The 22,359-nt window shown below is 42.2% G+C and overlaps 1 protein-coding gene across 1 annotated transcript; it reads right to left on the bottom strand.

Moving 5' to 3' along the window:
- Positions 1-7,190: 7,190 nt before the first annotated feature.
- Positions 7,191-20,112, bottom strand: KLHL42 (kelch like family member 42). The gene is made up of 3 exons (XM_027702499.1): positions 19,232-20,112; positions 11,658-11,851; positions 7,191-8,032 (listed from the first exon to the last, which is right to left on the bottom strand). Exons 1-3 carry the CDS (start codon positions 20,110-20,112, stop codon positions 7,581-7,583), a joined length of 1,527 nt encoding a protein of 508 aa, XP_027558300.1. The 3' UTR covers positions 7,191-7,580.
- Positions 20,113-22,359: the final 2,247 nt, after the last annotated feature.

The following is a 22,359-nucleotide window of genomic DNA, read 5'->3' as shown; positions in this document are numbered from 1 at the left end:
GAATTAATACATAGTAGATGCAACCTTGAACACCCTGGATTTGGGTGTGTTATATGTAGAAATGTGGGTGAAAATATTTTATTTTCTGAAAAAAACCCCACCAGTTTATTTATCCCTTTTAAAGCCTGACAAAATGTGAGGGTTTTGCTTAAGCAAATAATGAAAAACTAGTTACCCATGCAAACTGAAGAGAGAAGGGGCCAGGCTAACTGGGAGACTTGCCAAGGCATAGGAGATTTGGGTTTAAGTCTATCCTCTTCCTCAAGGATTTCAAATCACTACTTGGGACACACCCTTATCTCTCCTATAAAGGTGTAGCCCTGAGGTGGTTTGCTTTCAAAAAGTTCCTGGAGCTGTTGCATGGAATATCAGCCAAAGTTCCAATCCTTGTACAAACAAACCTTTTGTATTTGTATATTTTGACAGTGTAAAACAGGAATGATGCCCGTCTGTTCCACATGACCATACTCAGGTTGGTTGTGGCATTATTATAGCACGTGAGAGAAGGATTCAAATGCCAAATACAGGATTATTTGGGTGGGTTTTTCTGAGGGGATATTGTGTAAGCAAACCAATAAAAATCTCCTGGGATTTTTATTTGCGATCTAAAGCAAAACATTTCAACTTCACACACCACATTTCTTGGTACAAGGAAACGTTGATTAGGATACACAAAAGTGCTTTGATGTTCAGAGTCAAGAAGTATCAGCAATTGTATTCTCAGTGATTCCCCAGCAACAGAATTGCAGAGACGTTCACCTTCTCCCCAAATATCCTTAGGAAAACATCATTCTCCTGACTATTTTAAAGCCAGTATACTTGAAAGACTTGTGTTAAGAGAGATGGACAACTTCACATTGAAATTCAAACCCCACAGATGGGGCATATCAGAGATCATACAGTAACAAGGTCTTCCAAGTCTATACCTCTTCTTTCATCAGCCAGTTGACATCCCTTCGGATTCTTTCAGAACTATCTAATTCCCTGAAATATGTGCCTGATTCAAAGCTGGTTCTCTTTATTAACATTAAAAAGCTTTGGATCGTGCCCCTAAAAAAAACCTGAAAGTTTTTCTACAAGGCTATTGTGCATTTTCTACCAGGTACACAATGGGGCTTCTGTGGCTTCTCTCCCTGCCTCACCTATCATTAGACATGCGTTACCAGATAACTTGTCATTAAAGAGCCATAAATGTCAGTCAGAAACTCATCCAGAAGAGCTGCAGGAAGGTTCCTTGCTCTGCCAAGCAGCAGTTCTGATAAGGGATCACCTGCCCAAGCAGTGCATTCCTGTACCTCACCACCAACACTCTCTTCCAGACACACAGATGCCTCACCACAAATTACTGCAGCTGAAAGGGTTTGAGTTGCAGTGGAAGAGATGAGAAGAGGGGAAAAGGAGCTGTTATTTTAAAGCCATTTCAAACCTCTTCTGCCTGCTTCTGCATTTGAAAATAACTTATGCCTGGAGGTTAGAGAATCACTCTAACCCGAAGCATCTGTTTCCTGACTTTATCTCCACCCCTATCACCCAAAATCATGTTTTTAAGGGCTTCAGAGCAGTTATCATCAATCAGTAATTTACAGCTGCAAAATACATGTTCTCAAATGACACAGCTCTGGTCTTCACAGCAAACCAAGGCCCTACCTGTAAAAGGGCAAAATTTCCCTTACAACCCATTAAAAAGGCATACAGTGTGATACCAGACATGTACAATAGCCCTAGTAGGAAAAGTAAATTGTAATAACAATATTCAAAGATGAAAACAGAGCCCTTGTAACATCACCTCCCAAATCCCTGTTCACTCACAAGTGTTTTAACCTCAGTGAGTGGTGTAAATCTTGGAATTAGTAAATAATTAAAATGAAATTAGTAAATCTGTAAATTAGTCTCAGTTCCAAAGGAAACTAAGTAATGGCACTTTTTATATTTCAAACCTTGCACAGTTGAAGTCACGTCCTTGAAGAGCTACAGATAAGACTTCCCTACCCTTACACTGTGTAAATCCCTTATACTGTCAATACTAAGTACAAGAAAGTACTCAAAACTCTACAAAATAATTTTTCAAAACATGACTAATAAAAGCAAACCAGAAAGTTTACAGACTTAAGTAATTTTGAAGATGCAAGAGCATAAAATTAGGAAGATTCTTGGAAAGAGGATTTTAGGTTTTTCTAACTAGAGGAAGTGAACGGAGGGGAAAAAAAATATATTTCCTTGGAAAACATCTGAGGAAAAAATAGCACACAGAAGACATGGATGGCTCTGTGTACCCTCAAATAACTCCATCTCTAATGGGAGGAACCTACATAGCAGTTAATTTTAATTTTGAATTGTAATAGTCCCAGGAATTCCCTACAGTACGAGTCTTCATCACTTGACTTACACTTGTCCATGGGAATGTTGAACAAGGAGGGTTGGGTATAACTCCAAAAGAGCTTCCAGCATGGATGAGGTGGGGACACTTGCATCAGAAACCTGCAGGGATTTGTGGACTGACAGTATCTCACAAGTCAAAGCTGAATTTTTTAAAGGGTGTCTTATCGCAAGACAAACCCTTTAATACATCTGGAAAATATCAGAGGGTGGAAAAGGAACATTAGAGCAAATAATCATAAATTTCAACTGAAAAATGATGTGAGGGAAGCAGGATTCAGAGAGGTTTTATTCACTGCTCAATCTTAAAGAATGGTATAAGTAACAACAAACAGGAAATGTCTTTGCTCAGGTGCTGAACATCTTTCTCTCCTATTGAAGCATATATGAGTTGAAGGTGTGCAGAACATCATAAAACTGGAGACTCTAAAAATGGACCCTGTCTAATCTGTCAGCAGAATAAGACAGTAATTGCAATGATTCCTATTCATTTATGAGACAGTTTGTATTTCAGAAACAAAACACGTTTCACTCTTCTAATTGCCATAAAGAAACTAAAACTTACTTCAGAAAATGCTGATATTCACAGGACATAACAGCGTTATGTTTATTTTCCTAAAATAAAAATTTTAGGAGAATACAGCATATATTATTGGGATGGCAATTTTGAATCTGTGAATGCATTATCTCCATTAGTTCAAAAAATCCAGACACCTCTTCCAAACTCTACTCTCCTTCTGAGGAAAAAACCCCCAGAGGTTACACTGAGTTTGATTAAGTTAATTAGCTAGAAACACACTCTGAAAACGGCAGTTGTCAATGTTGTAGGGAAAGACATTTAGACTTTCTGTGTCTTAAGAGATCAGTTGTGGTTCCTAAGCCTTACCGTGGGGATGGGGAGCCACCCTTTGGTCATTAGTGTAAGTGCAAAATCAACCTAACACCACAAATGCTGTCTGAGGAGGGTTCTCTGTAACCACCTATGAACTCATTGGTCTTCCTTACAGATATTCCAAGGATTGTCTCTGGTTTAACACCATTTACAGAATCTATCTCACCTTACAGGGATGATGGGGATGAGGAATGAGCTTGTGTGAGGCTTTGAGCATTTTATGTGCTAAATGTTGTCATTACACTCCGTGCCTTCTGTTCTCTATCACATTACTGACGCACATCAGTTGCCACAAATTGAGTGTCTGTAGCACCATTTCTCTCTAAAATGAGGATTAAATTAAACAAAACATTTGCAGCTTTGTGTTTTCCTCTTCCAAATGCCCAATATTGAATAAATGAAGAGGTTCCACCTGAATTACAAACTGCTTTGCCTTTACCTCGTGGTGATTCACAGTCACAGATGAGTGTGAAAAGCAGAGTAATGAACAGAAAAGACCAACAAACTGCTACCATATGATTTCAGCAAAATGGACACCGATGTAGAAAGGCAAAATCCTCAAAGAATGGAAAACACAGATATTAAGCCCAAGAAAGGTCAGCCGACAGGGCAGAAAAGGAAACCCATGGAAACCAGCCAGGGAGATTAAAGTTAAGCCCCACACAACTCCTATTTCACATTGAAAGCCACAAACCATTCCCGGAAAGGAAGAAACTTTTATGCTCTCTCTTAGCCTTGATGTGAGCAACCTTCTTAAATGCTTCTCTATTTTATGAGAAGGGACTAAGTTCCCAGAGTTTTCCATTTACTCCTCCCTCAGGACTTTGGAAGCTGTTGTTCTTTCTTTCAACTTGGGATCATCTTCTACCATAGTCAGCTTTTGCTGGTCAGTATCAAGGGGAATCAGTTCATGAGACAGAGAAGATAAATAGTGGATATATAAGCACTGGATAACCCAGACATAGCAGGAAAGCAGTGGTTTTGAATTTGGATACAGACTTGAGAACACCAAGACCAGGAAACTTAGATGAACTACAGACTATTGGGTGACCAAAAAAAAAATAAAAAATAAAAGAAAGAAAGAAAAAAATAAAGAGACTGGAAATAGCCATTAGTTCAAAATAAAGGTAATTAGCAGAGATCACAATGATATTACTAGATACCTTCTGTCCTATCACTTATCACAGAGCAATTTGAACAACCAAGGAAACAGTTACAACAATGAGAACACATGTACTTCTTCACATGCTCAAGATGCCTTTCAGACATTACACACCTACCACACCAGACAACCTGTGTTCCCACAAGATGAACATTCCTACTCACATTTGGAGATGAAGATGCAAGGAGGTGGACTGATGTCTCCAAGCCCACATGATAAGTTAGAAGCAACATCAGAACACAGGAATTTCCAGCTGACCATACTGCAAGGCCTCTTGGTCTACTCCTTAATTTAAGGGCCTTTTTCCTCCCACCACCAGAGAAAGGAGAGTACAGTGAATCACTGAACAAGATATCCATTGGCTAAAAAGCAGGTTTTTAAATTATTCTCTATTAATGTCTCTCAAACTGTTTTCCTTGCCCCAAAGGGCAGGAGCTGCCCAGCATGGCCCTGTGTGAAATATATAAGTGATAGAAAGAAAATGAACAGGGCATGAGAGAGTCATCCAGTGCTTGGTTTCTTTCCTGAGGTACAGGGCCACACACATTGCATACTTTTATGTAATGAATTTGTTTAGAAAAGTTGTATTTATTTCAGCCTGTGGTAATGCAGTGTATTTAGATTATTACAGCCTGGTGCTACCACTAAATTCAGCACCAGTTTTGATTTGTGATTGCAGTACTGCTAGATGTCAGTACAGGACATTGCACCATGGACTGATAAAAAGGTCTGACTGTATTTACAGCTGGAGACATCTTTGTCTTCTGCATTTGAGCAGGTTTTCCAGCTTTTCAAGGTGGTCACTTGACCACCTGGAAGTTGAAACCAACAAGATAAACACAGTGTGGAAAGGTCCCTTCTGAACAAAAGTAATCACGCCTAAAAGATGATGTCACAGTTTTTGGAATTATGACTGCACTAAGAAATTACTGTGTTTGAAAGGACTTGATTAGATGCAGCACACTGCAAATCTGGGTTTTCTCGATTAATTTGCTAGGAAAGAGAACCTGCAACTCAGATGTGATTCCCTCCACCAATATTGGTCACAGTTGACTGCAGGGTACTGAATCTGGAACTGAAAAGGAACGAAGGAAAAGCAAGCAACATAATGTGATTGAGACAATTCATCAGCAGACAATGGCAAACTGCTTATATTTATTCTAAAACACTTCCAAAAGAAGAATCTTACGAAAGTCGTTGTATTTCTTCATTGCAGAAGAGCAACTGTTTGGTCTGATACTGCTGTCAAAACACAGCATCTCCTCAATGCATTGTTTTCAAAGGAAATAACACTTAACACACTGATATGGACTTAGCTAATTAAAGCCATGCATACATCCAATGGAGGGCACTAGTTTGGGCTGGAGCAAAATGTTCTCCATGAGGCTGCAAAAGTTCCACCCAAAAGGTAAATCTTAGACATTCAAAATACCTTGTGTCATGTTTACTTGCATCCTAAAAATGTTCAGACACAAACACCTCGTTCTGGACAAGCTTCCTGGGATTTTCTGTTTGGGTTGCTATGGGTGATTGGAAGCACCCAGAATTAATTGGCAAGGCACTTTTAAGACTGAGAGCACTTTCAACCAGCACTGATTTCATTCAAAACCATGGAAAAGTAGGGAGTCAAAAGGACCTCGAGAGAACCAAGGTCCATTGTAGCACCATCGGTGCCACCTCCTCCTCAGATACCTGAATGCCACTGAAGAAATAAAAAAGATATCTCCACACATTAGGAACATGTTCAGGTCCATTAAATATCATCTGATCATGTGGACAAACAGCTGGAGCAGAACCAGTTTCCCTGCAATGTGTTCAGCACATGCCCAACAAGGTTAGCTCTTCCCATGGCGACCCAGGCCTTTTCCTTTCCTTGCTGTGGGAACACACATTCCATACCTGGGCAGGCACCTTCAGAAGACACTTTTGCACTTCTCAGCTACAAAAAGAAAATGGGCCAGTCATGGCTGTAATTCTCTCAGGCAACAGGCAGGAACTGGGTGAAGCTCCCAGAGGGGAACTTTGTGGGAGCTTCCTAAATCCTCCCAAAGGAGTATCCGGAGTGACCAGCTCACGGTTATAGAGCAGCTCCAGTTACACAGACTAACAACACTGCATGGCAAACTTGAGGTAACCTCTAACAAGCTCCTGGTGACACACATAAGAGACAACATTCAGGTGAACCTGCTTTGGGGGATATTGTCAGGAAGTCACATACACAAACCAACCCTTCCACACCAAGTGATGGGTGTCCCAGGTCATTGTCACCAAGCAGGATAAGCCTGGTGCTGAACCACCACTGCACATGCTCTTGTACATCTTTGCAACATGCAGCTTGCTGCCAACTATGATTTGGTCTTTAACACTCAGTGCTACAACACAACAAGGTAACTAAAACCTAAAACCTTTATAAGAAGAGCTAACTTCACCACTTGAATTTACAGCCTTTTCCCCTCTACCTTAATGGTAGCAATAAATGCTGCCAACTTCCATTAAAGGAGCATCCACTATCCAACCAGCAACTCTGAGCCTCCAGGCCATTCCTTCCAGTCCCTGGCAAAGCATTTCATTACAAATAATTCAGAGGAAGTTCTTACTTCTTTGTGGGACCCCAGTTGCCAGCACCTTTGAGAATCTCACTTGTTACCGCAGAAGATATAAAAATGTGGCAGTATAAACAACTTCAAACATTGTGCATTTGACAGAACACAGCTTGTGTAAAAAGGGTATTTTAAAAGAAATAATTCCCACTGATTTTGATTATACTTATTATTTACTTTATTGAATTATTTCCACTTTTAAAATATATACTTCTAGCTCATGTTCTGCACTGTCTATTAAGACGGAGACTAAAACTAGACTGATCGGTTTTGCCTTTGGAATTCTGGTATCAGCTACCAGCACAATAATTTTATGCTTAAATTGCAAATAATACCCGGTGAAATTTTAATCCAAACCAGTAAAACATTTTAAATTGAAATCTTGAAACTGTTTCCGGGAGCATTTCTCTCAATATCCAATTTTGCAACCTTTCTGAGGAACAGAATCGGTGTTTTATGCCTACATCGTGCAACCACATTGGAATTATTCAGGGGGAATAATATTTCTTCAAAGAAGGATTAATGAACTGAAAAGAAAAACCTGATGTTGTTACACTTCTCGCACATCAGGCAAATACATTGAACAAATCAGGATGTTTTGTCCAAAGGCTGGAAAGCGTCCCAGTGACTCCCAACTGTCCGTGAATATATTATACTTCAGAAAAGCACGGTGCTCCAAGCCCGTAGACAGAGTGATATTCCTATTCAATATGTAGACTCCATCATTGTGGAGAGTGCAAGTCAAGTTAAGACCCGATTTGGACGAGTTCTCATTGAGGTAGAGCCATTCTCTGGTAGCAATGTTGTAGGACTGCACAGTCAACACGTCCTCACTTTGGCTGGATCTCTGGTTTGGTCCAAGTTCAAGAATACAACCCCCTACCAGATATATCGTTTCTTCAACAGAGAGCATCTGCTGCTTGCGAACGTGGACATCGCAGAGTTCAAAGTTGGTCCAGGAATCAGAAGTGGGACAGTACTGCAAAATGTTCATGTTCCTGTCTGAAACAGAGAGGAGACATTCCCAAATAAATAACTGTATCAGAAGGTAGCCACGGAGGAAGGTTATTCCTCCCTACAAACTGCATCAGCCTTTATCACAGGTAACATATTACAGTGCAAAAGCATGGCAAAACAGGGAAGAAATACTGATCATTGGGAACTGCAGCCCTTTGTCCCTGACAAGAAAGTCTGAACGTTCTGTTCCTTTGCAGAAGGGAAAAATTATGCTGCTTCTGGCACATTCCATGTTGTAAATTGTCTGGGGATGCACACTTTAGCAGAATAATCCCTACCTTTTAACTTGCACTTTTTATTCTGTCTCTGATTGATATGTAAAATTTTTTTATGAAAAGGGAAATGGAGCAATATTCTCCTCTCCAGCAGTGGCCACAGATGAATCAAATTATCATGAAGACAGTATGCTTCATTAATGGCTGTCAAGTGCTGATTTATCACCCAAGCTTAACTTCGGTACTCTGCATTCATTCCATAAATCAAAATTTATGGAATAAAATTCATAAAACTGCTTCCATTTCAGCAAGTGGTACCTTATAAAGAGAGAAACACTCATTGTCAAAATCATCCAGGAACCACGAACTCTGTGCTCCAAGCATCAGACAGAGGCTCAGAAAGAAGCTGAAGTCACCTCCACACTTCAGTTACAACTCAGCGTGTGCATGTGTTCGCTATGGGGTTATTCTACAAAATTGTTACAACACCACCCTGATTTACAGTCCAGTGAAGTGTGTTCAAGGCTTCACTAAATCATCACACAATGCACAGGACTCATTAGCTAATAAATTCACTTTCAGTCTCTGGAGACCTGAGCTTAAATCCAAACTCAAGTGACAAGCGGCAACAGGTTTGCAGAGCCCAGAATGGTCTTTTAATAAAATCTGCTCCGTGTTACAAGTCTGTCCTGCACGATGATTTCCAGATGAACTCCCAAGGGGCAGAGCAGACAGTGACATACTGACAAGTTATGTAAAGGCACAGGTATAAATAGCCAGAAATGTAACTGGATTGCCATGAATGAAGTGCATTAGTGGCATTAGGGAGGTGCTGCTCCAGCATTTGCCTGCACTCTGATTATTTTCATAGCAATGTTCTGTGAAATTGCTGATCAAAGCTCTACATATAGATGGCCTTTGCCTACAAACATATCATTCTCTGACTCATTAAGGGGAGGGGGAAATCCCAATTAAGTTTCTATGACTATCTATAGCAGTAAACTTCCCCTGTAAAAAGTGCTATCATTTGAGAGGGGGGTGCATGAAAGAGAAGTCCATTGCAACGTGGCCCTCACTTGCTCAGTCCACAGCCTGGGTCTTTTATATCCACTGAAATAATGAAAAAAAAAACAAACCCAAACCAAAACCCACAATATAAAACATGAACTTTATAGTGCCTGACACGGAGTTTCTATTAGGATCTATGTTCACAAGTGAGAGCTGCAAACTGGAAAGAGGGGCTTCATTCAACAAGTGTCATTATAATTTACAGTGGGAAACGCCAGATCCTCCCATATTTTGGAAAGTTCAGTCTCAGGAGATAGCTCTATGCAAACCAAAAAAATAGTCCACAAAACCTACCAAAACTGAGGTATATACAGAAACACCACAAAATACTAAAAACTGAGTAACATAAAAAAAAAATTAATTGCTGCATGTGTTTTATGTGCTGAATATAGCAAACCAGCAAATAGACCTCAGTGTCTCTCAGATAGTTAGGCCTTAACACCCTCTGACATCTGCATAATTTGGAAGGTGAATCCCCAGTGTAACTCTGGCAATTCTGGTTTCTAAGCCTGCTAGCTGTCCTAAGCCAAGGTGTCACAGAAAAACTGATTCTAGACCCTTATTCAGGAAGTTATCGATAACTATCCTGGTTTCCATTGAAAAAGACTTTTAGGAAAAGACCTAGGGAAAAACAGAGGCCTGAAGGACAGCAGCAATCCCCTGAGGTATGGGAGAAGCAACAGGTAAATGACTATCATCTTACAGGTGGTTAAGTACTGAGTAAGGAGCTCAACACAGGGTAGCAATCCTGACTGCACATGCCTTGTTAATGAATTTGAAGGAAATGGGATCTCCATTAGCCACGTGCTGATCTTCCCCTCCATGACACCAGGAGTAGGCAGCCCCATGAAAGAACAGCACAAGCATCAGAGATGGAACTTGCAAAGTGCAGGGGGTGTAGGTGAAAAGCTGGTCCTCCCATAATCGTGTAATCCCAAATCTCCTTCCCTCTTCTTTCTCTAGATAAAAGTGACAGAACCCTAACTCTGGTCTCCAGAGACAAGTCTTCCCCATTACCCTGTTTCAAACCCTTGTCCTCATTCTCCTGTCTCCAAGGATCTTTCCCTTGGGATCTGACCTTTCAGCACAGCAAGTGTTTTGTGCCAGACATCTCTGAGACCCAGTGCTGGACATCAGGGAGCACAATGCCCCCCAACAGGTCTTTTACTGGGGATGACCAAAGGACTGGGACTGCAGAACACACCACAGCGTGGCCCTCCACAAGCATGTCCATAGATTTCATTTTCCTCAGCGAAGCCAAGAGATTCTGGGTCAGAACAGACTGGACAAGAGGTGTTTGAAGGTTTTCATTACCACAAGGACCATGAGTAGTAGCAGTGTGCCTTTTAAAAGCTTTAAAATTATTCAGAGTTAAAATCTTCTCCGACACTAGAAGGGACAGCTTGTTCTGCCTGTAAAAGTTGATCTGTCTCCTCATTTTATTCTCCATTTGGAAAGAAAACCTTTAAAACTACTGTGGTCAGATGAAGTGGGCAAAGGCCAAATTCAAACTTAGGAAATCCTGCTAAACACTGAAAATTTGACAGTAAAAAAAACTGACTTCTAAAGCTTTGAGAAAATGTATTCCTCCCAAAGAATGGCACTCTGTGCTTAAGGAATAAGCAAATGGGAGCTCTTTTTAAGTGACTTGCTTTTCCACTGGATAAAGGAAAAGTAATTGTCAGGAGAGAATGAAATTTCAAATCCTTCCCTCTGTACGGTGTCCTCAGAAAACAGGGTATAGAAATGAAGTAAGTTAAAAATATTGGTTCTTGCTTAACCTTTTGATTATGATATTAAGTTATTAAGCTACAGCTTGAATTTGCCTGTGAAACACTGAAATGTTGTAGTGAAGAGACCATGACATCTGTTAATACATGAGAAATACGAACGCAGGAAGATATTTTCTATGTATTTCTCCTTCTGCCAATCTAAACCAAGTATTTAAAAAGTAAACAAAGTACATCTGTTGAGGCCTCTCTTTGTACTATGTGACCAAAATCTAAAAAAAAATGAGGGCCTAAGCTGGGTGCTGAAGTATCCATCACTTTGTTCTCTCGCAATAAAACAGCCCCAGATCCACGTTGGAAAAAAAATATAAATACCTGATTCCTCTACGACAGAGCTATTTTTTTTTGTTTTCATTTGTCAATTATTTTCTCCAGTGATTTATTTCCACGTATTTTAATGAGCGTTACGCAGCTTTCTACATCGGTTCAAAAGCTTTCTGAGACACAGAAGAAAATTATCCGGGCCTCAGAAACAATCAGGTTAAAAAAAAAACCAAACAAAAAAAAACCAAAAAGAAGTAAAAGCAAACTTTCTACCTCGTGTGGTGTATCCTCCAATAACGTAGATCTTGCCCTTGCATTCGCAAGCTGAGAATTCCACGAGAGGGTTTGGCATGGACGCCACGAAATTCCACCAGTCGTTTTCCGGGTTGTAGCACTCCACGTTGGAAAGGGACTGACCACCGATGGCGTAGAGCTTTCCATTCACAGCCAAAAGCTTAAAATTGGATCTGAAAGAAATGGTTGCAGCATTGAAATAGGTTATTACACTGATGTACAGAAATATAGGGAAAAGCGCTTCCTACGCAGACTTCGACACACTCATCATCACTCACAGCTTGTACCATCACTTGCAGCGTCTGAACTCTTCTGTGCAAGGCCAAAATTCTGTAATGACATTGTAATTAGAGCTGTAACCAGTGACATTCTGGATGTTATTGATGTTGACGCTGAGACTGATGAATATTTTATTTTGTATTTCAGTCAGTGCCAGTTTGAGCTCTAAATGTTTAGTTAACTAATGTGCTCAGTGGATGTCTCGTCTTTATTAGGCTTTGAGTAAAGTACCTCTAGTAGAGAAAAATGCATTACCTGTTGTGGGAGACACATGTACACACAGTGAAGGATATTAGTCAAAACTGCAGAAATTTCAAACAAGACTTCATGAATGCCTAACAATGCATACTTGTCTTAGGCTGCACTACAGAATCTCTTTATTAACCCTAATAAAAAGCAATTTAAAGTGGAACACATTGAATCACGTTCTGCAAAGGGAAGAAAGAGTGAATCTCCTGTACCTTACTCAGCATTAAACTACTAAATACATCCTCCATCCCACTGAAGCAAGATCTATCTGTAAATTATGTTCTAGCTGTAGCTGCACAAAATACATTGCACTCCATGAGCAACTATTTATTTCTCATTCTGTTCCATTATGCTCTCAAATTTCACACATGGCAAAGGGCAACTTTCTAATTACTGAAGCACAAGAAACCTTCTATCTTACGCTCTGAAGGTGACACAGACAGAAACAAATGGTCCATGGATAATAAAGGTGCAAGTCTGCAGGAAGAAATTTGAGGACTCGAAGACAGAAGCATTGTATGGGCAGCAACTCCTTCCAGCTATGGAAGCTGGGCTAATAAAAGATGAGCTCCTCCTCTCCTCAGAGCCAGTCTCATTGCCTAGAAAGGTTGTTACTTCTCTGCTGCTGAGCCAATTGAGATTTTACCACGAGTATCCCAATTAACTGGATGTGTGAAAGTCGCTGGAGTGCACCAGCTCAGCATAAAGCCAAACAGGGAGCTGTGCTATGTCTGCAAAACTGAGATGATGTTTCAGACTCGCACTGGCCTGCTGAGCAGCAAAGGGAGTTTCACTCTGCGTGAATCCAAGACTCAAAAACTTGCCGCTAAGTAGTTTTGCAGGGTTTTGTCTGGACAAAATGAACCCTGCCCAGCAGCAGACTGCCCTGCAATTTCTTTTTATTAAATATATTTGGAAAAAGAATTTGTTTCCAGATGGAGTGATTTTGTTCTTGTCATCCTGATATAGCTTTGGAAACTAAAATGCTCCTTAGAAGGAACTAATTGGTTTTTATTCTTTTTTTTGTTTCCTGATGTTTAAATGAAGTTATTCTGCTCACCTTCTCTCTATAGCAGTTATGTTTTCCATTTTAGAGAATCCAGAATACCACGGTAATCAGAAGCAGGTATGAAATGAGGATAATTACTTGAAAAGCATTATGATTTTCAAAGCAGTGTATCTGTTCAAAAAGTTAGAATAGAAAAAAACTATCCCCAATTTAACAAAGGGACAAAACCAGAAAATGTAAATGCATTTCCCAAGTAATTCTTTGAAATCTAAAGTATGCAAGAAATTCTGTAATTCTGTGCCTATGAAGGAGATGGTGCAGAATGTTGCTTTGTAAAATGAGTCCATGCACACACAGGTAGCACTTCCCCATTCTAGGGTTTTTAGCCACTTTTAAAACATGCTGTTTCTGCCACTGAGGACAAGAATTAACTAAACAAGTGTGTAGTGTCCAAACATTAAAAGAATTCAGGTTTCCTAATTCACATGTGCTTCTCTAGTTACCCTCTGATTGTAGTCTCTTGCTATTTTGTCTGAATGGAGGCAATTTATCCGGTTTTGGTTGATTGCCTTTGCATCACTGAATTGTTTCTTGCAGCACAGGGAAAACTATCTGGTGAAACACGTACAGCACAGATTTCAACTTTGAATATTCTAAAAGGAGGCCACACACTTTTGTGTCAGTCATTTAACCACTTCCAACACTTCTTAAAACAGATGATACTCGGTGGAAGTATCTCAGATTCATGGAACTCATTAAAGATAAGGTTCATTTTACTCAAAAGTTGCTGCAAGTATCCACCAGCACATTTTATATGAAAGTTTAGACAATGGCTCAATATGTTATTAAAACTTCCATCATTCACTTTTCCATGCCACTAACAGCAGGTGTTTTTACGGAGAGTGAACATTAGGAAATATTTAGTGCATTTTTACACTCTCTAATGTGCTGGAGCAGCTGGAAAGAAGGAAAGCAAACACTGAGCAAGCAGCCAGCTCTCCACAACTAACAACTGTTCCGTGGACTACAGCTTGGAAACAACAGAGCTGAATGGTCCATCAGATTCAACCGCAGTGTAACTCCACTGGCACCAGTGGTTTATCCAAACCCAAGGGATGAAAAAGGTATTTTCAAAACACCAGGGCCTAGTGGGTCCCTTCTTGTTCGGGCAAGACAAGGTATGAGGTATCTTCTGACGAATGAAACCCCAGGAGTACAAGCAAGCACGAGCCGTGGGGCTTTATCCAAGTTCCAAATGTGTTTTTCATTCAATATGCAAAGCACCACATGCACAAAGGAAGAAGAATATGATGCACGAACACAAGGGATCCAGGGGTGAAAGAGGCTTTCTGGATACAAGGCACCTCTCAACAACTTGCCAAAACCCCCACATCATTCTGGACTGTGTTAAGAGCCATAGATGTATCTGCAGGAGACCCCTGTGACAGCGCCTATAAAGAGGACAGACACATGTTTTCTGTTCGCTGACAGATATTAGTAAACATTTAGTAAATTTAGTAAACAACAAAAAGGAGTTAGCACAGATACTAGGCAGGACCTTCTGTTCAGAGAGGTGGCTAAATATGGGAGGAAGGAGGTTGGGATCTACATTGCTGGAGGGTTTTAAGAACAAGTTAGATGTGTATTTGCAAGGTAACCTTGGTCCTGCTGCAGAACATGAGGCTTGAATTAACTAACATATTGTTTCCTCCTGCCAAGTGATCAACTTTAACCTTAAAATTTCTCACAAATCGTATGACTTCTTTTTTCTAAAGCACTTACAACAAAGAATCATGAAAGTACAGTTACGAAGGCAATTCCAAAAGCATTTTATATTTTTTCAATGATCACTTTTTCTTTTTCCTTTTTTATTTTTTAATTTCTTATACGAGTCTGCAGAGCACATTGAAAACAATATTTAGCTTTGGAAGCGTGTGATAAATTTGTGATAAATAAGGCATGAATGTTTCTAACTTAATAATTTTTGAAAGGTCTATTTTCCTTCAACATTGAAGAATTTTGAGGGAAAAAGAAGTAAAAAATGAGGAAAGAGAAGGTCTCATAAACAGCTAGCATTCCCCTCTCCTATATGCCTCTAAGAGTTCTCAGAGTGGCAGCAGTTCAGGCACAGATTGCTCACAAAAATCGTGTTCCACATGCATGTGTATAATTCCAGCCAGGGGCTTACATGGGTATTCCAAGCCTGGAAGATTCACCTGCCATGAGTAGGAATGTGCTGAAGGAAAACAAAAGTGGAATACACAGCTGCAACTGGCACATGCAGTAGAACTCCTATCAAGTATATTATTTTTTAAATAGTAAATTTCAACTGATAGTGTCAACTAAAAAGAAAAAAGTATAGAAGGGTATTCAAGGACATTACTTCCAACAGTCCCCTATGTACTTTGTTTCCTCCTTGACTCCAAAAACCACAAGTGATCTTGGGTAACACTTACAATAAGTTTCTTCTATTAAAAAGTTCAGGTCATTTTTCTGAGGACACTATTCCAAGTACAGAAATATCTCTAGAATGAAAAGACCTAGAAACTGTGATCTGCTATGGACAATTTGTGGCACTAGATTTAGCCCTCAGATGATGAGAAATTCCATGCTCAGTCACAGGCTTCCTATATGAGCCTGAGCAAATTATTTTAGCTCCCTTGTGTTAAATAGGGAATAACACTTCCTAAAGGTTCTGTGGGCATCAGAAGAATAATATACAGGAGTTACCTACTGTGAACAAGTTTGAAACTACAATAATAAGACCTCTACACCTAGCAAAAAAGCTAACAGCAATAACCTAAACCAGAATGGCTGCTGAGCATTCAGGATAAATCTGATGGCTTTTGTCTTCTACTTGGAAGTAAGTTGGGACTATTTCATCTAAGCATGTGTAGAGAATCTCAGCACCCTGGAATTCCATATCACAACAATGGAAATAGTTAAAGATAAAAATATCATGTAATTTTTTTAAAGGTTTTTTGGGGCAGAGAAGTCCTATAGGAACATCAAACTAGCACAACTATTTCCATAACTCCTCAGCCTTCCCTTGAGGCCAACGTATGCAGCCACTCATTTGGACAAATCCAGATACTCGGTTGTCTGAAGTCAAACCAACTTCAGTGGAAACTGGAACCCTCCCTCAAGGTATGTAAAAAATCCATCCGTGGGATGTAATTGTATGGGCTGACATAAATTCATTTGCCAGACAGTCACAGGGCTGCAATTCCTAAGCAGCAGGCTGGGCAACTGCCCTGCTTATTTTACTACAGCACAACAAACCAAAAATACAATGCCAGGCAAACTGCAGAACTAATTACCCCACATGTGTGTGGCAGACAGGCAGCAGCACTTTTGATGGTTCATGCAAAACCCCTCATATTAAAACTCTTCCTGCTCTTGGCTCCTTGGGCACAGGCTGTCCCTTTCTGCCTTCTGGCCACAAGATGTCAAGCCGGTCCTCAGGGAGCTAAAATATTATGTCAGATAGAAAAAATAATAATTAATAACTCCAGAGGTGAGACTTCATGAAGGTGGTGAAGTCAAAAACATGTTTTGTCAAGGGGTCAGCTGAGTTTCCATGAAAAAAAGTTCCCCCAATTATTCAGGGAGCAAGATACTCACTCATACTTTACAGTCTAGGGGCAGGAGTAATTCTCAGTTCTTTTTACCATGAAATGTAAGGCTAGGATTATTCCAAAAACATCCATTTGCATGCTGCTTTTCTGAAGTAAATTGCCAATGTGAAAATCTGTGCTAAGGAACACCTTGCTGTCACCTGTCATGGGTTGGAAGATTAAGTTGGTGAAGATAGTAATATTAGGAGAAAATATCCACATGTTTATTTCAAGTATAATGATTATACATCCCAGAAATAAAAAAGGGAAAGCGTGGAGGAAAAAAAGGGCTGATCTAGAGTTTGAATGCCCAGGTTGTAAGGTGAAAAAAGGGCCTTGAAAAAGTATTTTTCAAGAACTGTGCTGCAGAATCATCGCACGTCTTTCCTGTTACACACATGACACAATCCAAAACCTCATAACTTGATCAGTGACTGATTACGGAGGTGATTATTTCAGTGAAGTTCTCGCAATACAGGAAATGGGGAAAAAAAAAGGTGAAATGGGAAAGACCTAATTTTAGGTCAAACCCTTGTTTTGAGGGGCTTGAGGTGACAAAAGCTGAATAGAGCCTGCAGTTTTACTACCCAGATACAAAGCATTTATGCCAATGGTTTTGGGTCTCTTCTTGCTCTTTCAGTTTACTGGATGAAGAATTTCCATTCTGCAGTGAATTTTGGCCTCCTTACTTGTTCTTTTTCCGAGAGATAAGACAAAATTTACAATATTTTTTCTAAAATGGGAACAAGAAGGAAGTTCACACTGGACAACAAAACCACTTTGTTTCAGTGAAGTAAAAGACTTTGTATTTATAACTCCAAAGCATGATTAAGGTAGAGCAGCTACAGCCCTGGCCAGGGAGAAGGCCTCTCTTCTTGGATCCTTCTCAAGGCAAGCTCCCTACTTCTCTTTCAATACAAATTATACAACTGTTCCTGAATACTAACTTAAACATAAATGTCAAATAACCAATGAAAAAAGATAAAGGAAAAAAGAAAAACAGTCAAAATGATAAATGATTCCCAGCTCCAAATATTCCCACTAAGTGAGAAATTTCTCACAATCTTCCTGACGTTTCTCTGGTGAATATTCAACTGAAATGCAGGCCTACAAAACATTCTGAGTTTTATGGAAGTACAAACCAATGAATAACCGCTCCAACTAAATTTTTTCAGCCATCTCCAGCTCTGGTAGAGAGTATATCCCCACTAAGAGCAGGAAATCTTGTCACTTACTTAACTGGAATTAAAATATACCACAAAGGAAGTAGGACTGGAACTTTATCTTTGGGTTGTTGGTTTTTTTTAAACCTTTGTTATTTCTAAGAGATTTCTAAGAGAATTTTTACTGCCACCCAGCTGTTTGGAGACACTGGATCCTTGTATACTGCAATTTAAAGAAGTGGGGAGCCCAACACCACTTCACACCAAGGTGAGCGACCACTCATGGTGGAAGGTCACAGCACAGTCTTCCTCTGCTGACGCCCAGCATCGTGGTCTCCCACAGCATTTACCCGTCTCCCTAATCATTCCCCTGCCACGGCAGCTCCCTGAGGGACGTCCCTGAACAGGAGAGAGGTGGGATGAGTGCTGCTGTGGGATGAGTGTTGCTGGGAAAGCCTGTCCAGTGGCTCACTGCCAAGCGGTGGCCAAGCACCGCGGTCCTTCCCAGCACGGGATGTGAGGGATGTGGGAGGTTCATAACACAGAGGCAGGTGATGCCTTAAGCCCCTAATGGTTTTTTATTTTTCTAATTTTTGTAAGCCCTATAAGTTTATAAGTAGTAGAAGTAGATTTTAAAAGCAGCAGCCCCTTATCCCTCTACCCTATAGCACCCTTTAGTTTATACATTCCTTAACCCTCTTACCCCATTCCATGCTCCCTGTATCAGTCCCACCCCCGTATCCAGCAGAAATGTTTAGTCTCTTGTCAAGGCAAGGCCTGTTCTGTTTGGGGAACGCTTGTATCTTGGCCTAAACCACAGAACAGAGTCAAGAACTAGGTGACTCTGTGCTCTCTGTACCCCGAAGAAGATGAAGGTTGATGAAGACAGGGTCTCAAAGCCCCCAGACCCAATTCCTAAGGGGTGGACCAGGGGGTGGACCAGAGCAAAGGGTACAGGGTGGACACAATTGGGATTGGACAGATATTGCCATAAAATGTAACATCTCAGGCACAGCCAGGGCGCGTCGTGTAACATTTGCCTTGGCACAATTAAACCCTTTCCTTATCTCACCCTAATTAACGGCTCCTGAATTTTTTCTTAGCACCAGCTCAGCAGGCATCACGGGGCTGAATCACGCCCTGTATCACTGAGTCCAGCCAGTGCCACGGGACCCAGCGGGATCTACTTCAACAACACACATGGACACACGTGTTATTTCAGGGAGCAAGGGTTACCTCTTCTGGTTCATCGAAGCCAGCTGAGTCCATTCGTTCAGGCAAGGGTTGTAACAATGGGCAGCCGAAATCTCCTGGCTGGTGATCCTGTAGCCCCCGACGATGAACAGGTAATTGTCCAGCATCGCCGAGCCGTAGCCCCGGACGCTCACCAGGTCGGGGGGCAGGTTGTTGGCCAGGGGCAGCCACCTCTGCGCCTCCTCGTCGTACCTCAGCATAGACCAAGGGGGTTCCACCTGGGGGTGACAGCCCGGGGGGGAGGCGCTCGTGAAGTCCCCGATGACCACGAGGGTGGCGGTGCCCCTCATCCGCCTCTCCTTCAGCTGCTGCTGGAGAGCGTGGGGCAGCAGCAGATGGGGCCGGGCATCGGGCCTCCGCAGCACCTGATGGTAGTGGGCGGCCATGAAGTCCAGGCAGGCGTCGTGCAGGTCCTGGAGGCCGTAGACCTGCGCCAGGCGGTGCAGCTCGAAGCAGTTGCCCAACCTCACCTGGGACAGGAGCAGGCGGAGCAAGGGCGTGACCTGCAGGTAGGAAGCGGCCTCCACCAGCTCCTCCAGCAAAGGGGGCTCCTCGTCGCCGCCCTCCTCCTGCTCCAGCCTGGCCAGGCAGGACGTGTTGATGAAGTCCAGCACCAGCTCCAGCCCCAGGGCGCTCAGCCCCCCGCGCAGCAGCTGCTCCTCCTGCCCCTGCCCTGCCTCCCGCATCCCCGAGCGGTAGAGCGCTCGGAAATAGTCGCTCTGCTCGATCAGCTTCCTCTTGCACACCGGGTAGCGCTTGTCCCCCAGCCGGATCTGCACCACCTCCTCCCCCGCACCGGCCCCATCCCCTGCTTCCCCTTCCCCCTCCTCTTCCTCCTCCTCCTCCTCCCGCCGCCGGGACATCGCTCACCCCGGGCCTGGCTGCGCTTCAGCCCGGACGGTGCCGGCAGCGCCCCGGCTCCTCCTCCGCCGGGACGGGACGGGATGGGAGGAGCGGAGCGGCGCCGGGATGCCGGGGAGGCGGGCGGGCCCTGCGAGGAGAGGGAAGGGGAAGGGAAGAAAACCCAACACGCACACACACATAGAGAAGAAAGAAAGAAAAGCCCTAAAAAGGCAATGTTGAGCGCTCCGGCTCTGCCCGGCTACCAGCCGGGGGGGGCCAGCAGGGCATCCCCCGGGCCCGGCGCTGGGAAGAGGGCACTGCCCATCCCGGGTGGGTGTCAGGGACACGGTGGGAAAGGGCAAGTGCTCGGCTCCAGGGGGACAGGCCAGAGGCTCGGCGATCGCCCCCGATGCTCCTTTCTCTCCGGCGCTCCTGATTTGGGCCGGGATCGCAGCTCCAGCCGCAGCTCTGACCCCTTGCCATAAATGTACCGCTGCATCCCTGGAAAAGGGGAACGTTCTCGAACCACACACGCAGGGAAAAAAGCACCGTATGTGTACACACAGCCAGAGAGGAGGAGGGAGCGGGACAGCCCGACAGTCTGGCATCCATTCCCTAACAAAAAACAACCGATGGGCTCACCTTGCACATCTGGTGCAGCAGTGGGATTTAGGAATGGCAAGTGAGATACATAATTCTGCTTTGATTCCTCCTGCATAAGTCTGTCCATGTCTCAGCTCCTGGTTTGGCCTGTGAAGACACTGTATAACCTGTTCTGCTACTCTATATTCTCTATTTAAACCAAGTTGCTGGAACAGGACATCTCAGGAGAGTGAGCTACGTACCAGGGCCCTGAGTTTGTTGGACATGAACAAGGAAAGAGTAAATTAAGAACCGGGCATCTTGGGCAGGGATAAAGCAGCAGATTTGCTGTTTGACGCATTATTCAAACATAATGACAGTTCTTTTAAAAAAAAACAAACACAAAAACCACCAACAACAAAACAAACAAACAAAACCACCAAAAACAAACAAACAAACCCAAACAAAAATGAAAACACCACCTGCTGAAACAGCTGAGGAAGTCTGCCATCCCATGTACTCCTATCTGATGATGCTTAATACAAAGATGTTCAAAATATATTTATAAAGATATTTCTTCCACCTCATGTGTTGCAGACCATAGAAATCTTTCCTTTAGCAGTAGTGTGACTCATCTCCAGTTATTGCAGATTGCTTAGATTTCAGACAACTCCCTACTTTCACTGCTTGGAAGGCATATTTCCTCCCTCTGTTAAAACTTTTCAGAGTGGTATTAGGCTGTTTGGGGGGGGGGGGGGGTCCCTCTTTTTTAAGGGAGGCGGGGTTCTTTGCTTTTTAGCATTTCCTCTGTGAAATGTTCCTCTCACTGTTTTGTTGATCTTCAGCTTCTTCACCCTAGCTCATACAGATGACATGAATGTCAAGCTCAGAGTTACAGGTGTTCTTTTCTGATGATTTTTATACAAGCATTTTTTGAGGTGAGGTAGATTCCTGTGCGTTTTTGTTGTCCACTTCACTTCAAAGCATTTTCATCATCTTGCTTTTGAAGGGCCCATTTCATGTTCTGACATCCTTTCCTGTAGGATATCAGCCAGTCCCAAAGAGCAACCACAGTCCCTCATTAGGTCACTATCACCTCTCACTTTCTCTTTCCTACTAATGAGTTTCACTCTCTGCTTAGTTTGTGTTCCTGTTTCATTGTCCCTCAATATTTAATTAATTTTCAAATTCCACTTTCCTGTCTTCTGTTCTTGATGAAGCACTGCATTGTTTTGCTTTCTGAGTTTCTTACATCTACCTGAAGCTCAGTTATGATCACTGGGCTGTTTTTTTCTCTGCTTCAGGTTCAGATCATCAGAAAAGATCATCACACACAAGGGTCTCACCGCTTCTATAGCAGTCCAACCCATAATTCCTTCTTGTACTTTAATTCCCATGGGCAGACATTTAAAGCAATTGTAATCATTCATACTGCAGAGATAAACAGAGTTCTCATGTTTGGCATGGACAGTAAGCTCCCCTGTTGGAATACAGTATGATTGCCAACACAGTGGTATGATTGCCATCTTTAGACATCTGTTTTGGAGTCTCTTATGTTTCCTGTATTCATAAGTTAGCTCCTAATTGGTGAGTGGTTTTTTCCATGTAGTCACTTATGGTAAGTTTGACCTCAAAGTGTTGACCCTGCAGCCTGGGTAGATGGAATATTTTTTCTGTTGCCTTGT

The sequence above is a fragment of the Neopelma chrysocephalum genome, unplaced genomic scaffold (genome assembly GCF_003984885.1).
Source record: "Neopelma chrysocephalum unplaced genomic scaffold, ASM398488v2 Primary Assembly neopelma1_188, whole genome shotgun sequence".
Lineage (NCBI taxonomy): Eukaryota > Metazoa > Chordata > Aves > Passeriformes > Pipridae > Neopelma > Neopelma chrysocephalum.
This window is presented reverse-complemented; position numbering and strand designations above follow the sequence as displayed.

Excerpts from the sequence above, each read along its gene's own strand:
- KLHL42 (XM_027702499.1), bottom strand. The coding sequence starts at position 20,112 with ATGTCCCGGCGGCGGGAGGAGGAGGAGGAGGAAGAGGAGGGGGAAGGG. Across the intron at positions 11,852-19,231 it reads GCTTCGATGAACCAGAAGAG|ATCCAATTTTAAGCTTTTGG; the intron begins GTAACCCTTGCT and ends CATTTCTTTCAG. Across the intron at positions 8,033-11,657 it reads TGGAGGATACACCACACGAG|ACAGGAACATGAACATTTTG; the intron begins GTAGAAAGTTTG and ends TCTCTGTTTCAG.